At 32.7% G+C, this 5840-nt stretch overlaps 1 protein-coding gene across 1 annotated transcript; it reads right to left on the bottom strand.

Moving 5' to 3' along the window:
- Window positions 1-2937: 2937 nt before the first annotated feature.
- Window positions 2938-5604, bottom strand: LOC139876446 (L-ascorbate peroxidase, cytosolic). The gene is made up of 9 exons (XM_071863765.1): window positions 5471-5604; window positions 4832-4964; window positions 4289-4463; window positions 4138-4203; window positions 3975-4023; window positions 3744-3829; window positions 3571-3650; window positions 3372-3474; window positions 2938-3275 (listed from the first exon to the last, which is right to left on the bottom strand). Exons 2-9 carry the CDS (start codon window positions 4948-4950, stop codon window positions 3201-3203), a joined length of 753 nt encoding a protein of 250 aa, XP_071719866.1. The 5' UTR covers window positions 4951-4964; window positions 5471-5604; the 3' UTR covers window positions 2938-3200.
- Window positions 5605-5840: the final 236 nt, after the last annotated feature.

Here is a 5840-nt window from a genome sequence, read left to right as displayed (position 1 = left end):
ATTATGATTATAGATACAAATATTATTATAGAAACGATTAAGTTACAAATTAAATAAAATTATTAATATTATTATTACAATCATTACTATATTATTAGTATAATAACAAACAAATATTTTTTTTATATATATATAGATAACTACATTTAATACATATAACATAACTATGTTAATATTTGTACTAATTATTTATCTAAATTATGTAAAATAGATATATTTAATTATTAATGAAACAGATAATTTACTAAATTAACAATTAATAAATATATATAAATTTGTTCGATCACCATAATACGTGTTAATATATATATATAAATGATATAGGTTCGTGAATCCGAGGCCAACCCTGCATTGTTCAGTTGTTTAATGTCGTTATATGTATTTTTACTACAAAATACATTAGGTGAGTTTCATTTGCCCTTTTTACTCTTTACGTTTTTGGGCTGAGAATACATGCAAATGCTTTATTAACTGTTTTACAATACTTATATGCGTGAGTTTCATTTGCTCCCTTTTACTCTTTACGTTTTTGGGCTGAGAATACATGCAAATGCTTTATTAACTGTTTTACAATATTTATATGCGTGAGTTTCATTATTCCCTTTTTATATATTTTTGGGCTGAGAACACATGCGCAACTTTTATAATTGTTTTACGAAATTGACACAAGTAATCGAAATTACGTTCTATGGTTGAATGATCGAAACTGAATATGCCCCTTTTTATTAAGTCTGGTAATCTAAGAATTAGGGAACAGACACTCTAATTGACGCGAACTCTAAAGATAGATCAATCGGGCCCAACAAGCCCCATCCAAAGTACCGGATGCTTTAGTACTTCGAAATTTATATCATGTCCGAAGGAGGATCCCGGAATGATGGGGATATTCTTATATGTATATTGTGAATGTCGGTTACCAGGTGTTCAATCCATATGAATGATATTTTTGTCTCTATGCATGGGACGTATGGTTATGAGAAATGGAAACATGAAATCTTGTGGTCTATTAAAATGATGAAAATGATTATTTATGTTAAACTAATGAACTCACCAACCTTTTGGTTGACACTTTAAAGCATGTTCATTCTCAGGTACGAAAGAAATCTTCCGCTGTGCATTTTCTCATCTTAAAGATATTATTTGAAGTCATTCATGACATATTTCAAAAGACGTTGCATTCGAGTTGTTGAGTTCATCAAGATTATTATTAAGTCAATTATAGTAAGATATATTACGAAATGGTATGCATGTTGTCAACTTTCGATGTAATGAAAGATTGTCTTTTCAAAAACGAATGCAATGTTTGTAAAATGTATCATATAGAGGTCAAGTACCTCGCGATGTAATCAACTGTTGTGATTCGTTTATAATCGATATGGACTTTGTCCGGATGGATTAGAACGAGTCCTTTCATTCTGGTGAATGGATTTAAATTTGTCATATCTATTTTTGTTATATTACTTATTTATTTTCATTAGATATTAAAAAAGATACCTAACAATTTTTAAATATTTAAGAATATCTATTAATCCGTTTGATCTACTGGATATAAATATCAATGGATAAAATGATATTAAATACATTGATATGAATAATCTACATCTAATATATTTTCATCCCTACTCACAATGAACTAATTTGGTAGTGATTGAAAATATACTCAAAATCAACTACAAATTATTTATTTTATGACTTTTCAAGAGATAATAAGCAATTTGCAAGATTGGCGGTTGTATTTTTTTGGCCAGTCTTTTCTTCATAAATGCATTAAAAATAAAAAATCTTAATGATTTTATCAAATTTCAAACTACAAATATGTTGAAATCAATGTCTACATAACTGCATAACAATTGTATTTGGGTCCCATACTCCCATTGTATATTCTGAAAAATAACTTGATCTAAAGATGAGTGCAAGATCATGTAACATAAACCAACGGTCAAGTTATAGGCGTTGCTTAGTAATTGGAGTACTATCTGAATCACAATATGAAGTGTAAACAGTTTCATCATTTTGAGATCGTAAACCTTGCTGCATCTTCCGAATCTCCAGATCGAGATCATCCGACAACTAATGCTATAGGCATAATAAAGATCAAAACTAAACAGACTTCTAAGAGGAAAACTTAAAAGTGAATAAATACACAACGTAGTACTATTAAAAACATACAACTATTTGTTTTTTCTAGCGAAGAACATGAAATTAATTTACAAGACTTGAAAAAGATCCAACATCTCAATATCTACAACTGACAGCCTATTACAATTATCGAATGCACCGATACATACAAACTTATGTATTATTGAATGCACCAATACACGCAACTCACTCGATTACGGGTCTCGTCGCTCAGGGGCTCGTCACTCATGGGTTTTATTCGCTAGTGAGGACCATATATGGTTGTCGCTATGAAGGTTGCCACAGCGAACAAAAAAAATTAACTTTTGAGAGCCAAAACAACATTAAACAAACCGAAACAAACCCATACAACATTAATCAAACCATGTGCAACAATCGAACACACCGATACCTAAAGGCACTGGAACCACACTTCCATCTTCACCTAAAACCAGTCTCAACAGCAACGAAAAGCCGAAAACAATGACCAACCCACTGCAAACCTCTTCCAAAACATAGACAAGTCACCTAAACTACCCCTAGAATATCCAAACACGACTAGCTAGACAACTATCATTTAGGAAGGACTTGAACCACAATATTATTAAGACAACCATTACATAAGACAACCATTACATAAGACAACCATTACATTAAACCACAATATTATTAAGACAACCATTACATAAGACAACCATTACATTAAACCACAATATTATTAAGACACATGGAACCTAAAGCCTGGCTTTTTGTTGATTAGCTTGATGTCCCTTACACAAATGGTTACCACAAAGGGCAAGCGATTTGGCAAATAATAGCAATAGCAATAGCAATATAGCATTATATAAAAGAGTACTTGATAATCAAAACAGAAGGAATGCACAAACAGATCTCAAAATCAGGAAAAACAGGGTGAGATCATGCATTAAACTGCACCAACACAAGAAGTTTCCTTGTTCCACAATATGTTTAAGCGTAATCCATTACAAAAAAACATAACAAAACCACTAAAAATTGAAAATGAAGATGATGCAGCAGCCAGCAGGTCACCCTTCCCCTTGGCATTCATTTCCCATTGTAACTTAGGCCTCAGCAAACCCGAGCTCAGAGAGTTTCATGTGAGATACTGCATAGTCGGCAAAGAAGGCATCCTCATCCTATGTATCAAACAAACACCATTACAACTAAGAATTCAACTATAAGTCGTTCATTCATTTACTCCATATAACAAAACGTAAACTCAATGTACTTACAGCAGCATATTTCTCAACCAGAGGTCGGAATACAGGGTCCTCAAGTAGAGCCTTGTCTGTGGGTAGTTTCAATAGTCCATCCTTCTCGCCAGCAAGGAGTTCTCTATTCAAACAACAATACAAGAAATATTTAAAATGCATATACATATATATACACATCACTTTAAAGCATAAAAATACTATAAAAACTATATCTCACGTGAAGTAGCTGTTGTCAAAGATCAGGGGATTAGTGGTCCATGGCCCTTCAAAACCAGATCGCTCCTTGTGGGCAGCTCCCTATAAACATTTTCAATATTAGAATCTTCATCAATAAAAAATCAATTACAGATTAATTAATGAATAAAATAAATGAAAACAACAAACACCAACCAGAGTATGGCCACCAGATAGAGTCACAATGTCAATGTCCTCGAGACCCATGGTTTCAACAAATACATGCCTTAGATGGTCATTTCCTGGAGTGCACACAAACAAGATGATTTAATTACAAATCTGATGAAATCATCATTTCATTTCACGCATCCATCGCCTGAAATATCGATAAAAACAAGACCATCTCCTAAATCGTAAATAAAATTTACAATATTCAAATTCACTAACCCTGGGTTGCATCAGGAAGACGTCCTTCAACTGGGGGCTCATCCTTGTCCTGGGGCCATGTAAAGTTCCACTCATTAGGAAAATCATCACATTCATATTCATATTCATATATACATGGAAATTCAAGAGTAATTATTTTTCTAATAGGGTACGTAAGACTAACCTCCCTCCCGGGGTGGAAAGGAACATCAGGTCCTCCAGTAATTTCAACAGCAACAACACCAGCCAACTAAATCAAAATAAATTAGGCCCATCAGTATTCAGTAGTTAATCTGAAAATAAACAAATACACTAATAACCAGAGTAAAACTAACCTGATAGAAGTCACCGTATGAAAGGATGGGAAATTGTTCCTTAATTGGCTCCAATAGCCTGACAGCAATGTCAAGTCCATTGTTGGCACCATGGCCTAGCTCAGCCTTATGCCTCATGGTACCGAAAGGACCTCCAGTCTTAGTTTTCACATCATATGTACCAGCAGAGTGCCATCTGTATCACAACATACCGAATTAAGTACAGTAGGATATTTTAAAATATCCAAAACATGTTAGAAATGTTAAACTTCACTTTAAACTGAGACCTTAACAACGATTCAAAGCACTGGATCATGTGTACTAACTCATCAGACCCGATAGCCTTAAATTTTTCTAAAAAAATGAACTCAATTTATGTTGTGATAGATAACTACAGTGTATGGTAGGTATGCTAGCAAGGTTAGGTCAAGATAAATAACTACAGTATATGGTAAACAAAGCTTATTACAAGGATATATGATTTACAGCCAAATTCAGCAAAATCAATATTGAAACAACATGATGTAGTGCAGTGTATAATTCAGAATAAAAAAATGTTCTTACGCAAGACGAAGCATCAACGGAGCACAATTCTTCTCAGCAATAAATCCTCTGAGCTTCCTCTTGGCTTTATCAACAGCCTTAATGTATTCCTCACTAACAGTTGGATAGCACTTCCCCATCGTCTTAAAAAAACCTAATCGATATTTTTTTTTTTATTTAACATAAAAACGATTTATTATTAGGCAAAAATTAACGAATTTAAATACACGATTTCATATTCCACAACATGTAGTCATCTTTAACATAAAAAAACTCAAATCATTTCTATGAACATAGACATGTACATCATTTCAACACAAAAAAATATCATAAGTTAATTATCGATCAAGTTAAAACAAGCAGATGCAGGTTTACAACGATAATTAACCGTCTTTGTAGGTACAAATTCAATCATTTATACACGTAACACATATAAATAATAAATAATCATACATATTTCAATGTTTTTTGGCATCTATCATGTTTAAAGAAACAAATAGACTTTTACATCCACAAAAACAACTAACAATTCATTCATCGAAAACAACGACTGAACAAATAACTAAATTAATAGACCAATCGTAAGTTGAGAATAAGGATTCAACTCAATCAAAGAAATTGATCGATCAATCGATCGATCATGTAGAGAAACGAACTAACCTTTAGAACAGATGATAAGATAAAAATGAGATCGGTGAGAAACCCTAAGAGTGATGATACGAGTGACCACGAGGTAGCCACAAGCACTGCAATTTTATAGGGGCTGCTGGGAAGAAAAAGAGAAGCTTCTAGTATCTTTTATTAGTAGCCGTTGGATTTTGGTCAAGTTTCGGGTTAATTATTGTGAACGGACACGATTGATTTAGATTTGGGGTTTGGTGAGAGCGAAATCAAAGTTTGGAGGCGACAAATCTAATTTCCAATTTTCAATTTCTAATTTATGAAAAGACTATCTTACCCTTATTCATATTCTAGGTTGCACCAAAAGCTGTTATGTAGCTAATTGACATTATATTATTATATTATATTA

Source organism: Rutidosis leptorrhynchoides, chromosome 1 (assembly GCF_046630445.1).
Source record: "Rutidosis leptorrhynchoides isolate AG116_Rl617_1_P2 chromosome 1, CSIRO_AGI_Rlap_v1, whole genome shotgun sequence".
Lineage (NCBI taxonomy): Eukaryota > Viridiplantae > Streptophyta > Magnoliopsida > Asterales > Asteraceae > Rutidosis > Rutidosis leptorrhynchoides.
This window is presented reverse-complemented; position numbering and strand designations above follow the sequence as displayed.

Bases quoted from the DNA above. Each gene is read 5' to 3' on its own strand.
- LOC139876446 (XM_071863765.1), bottom strand. From the start codon at position 4,950: ATGGGGAAGTGCTATCCAACTGTTAGTGAGGAATACATTAAGGCTGTT. The intron at 4,024-4,137 runs GTTAGTCTTACG...ACATGGCCCCAG, and splicing joins CTTTCCACCCCGGGAGGGAG to GACAAGGATGAGCCCCCAGT. The intron at 3,276-3,371 runs GTAAGTACATTG...TTTGATACATAG, and splicing joins TGGTTGAGAAATATGCTGCT to GATGAGGATGCCTTCTTTGC.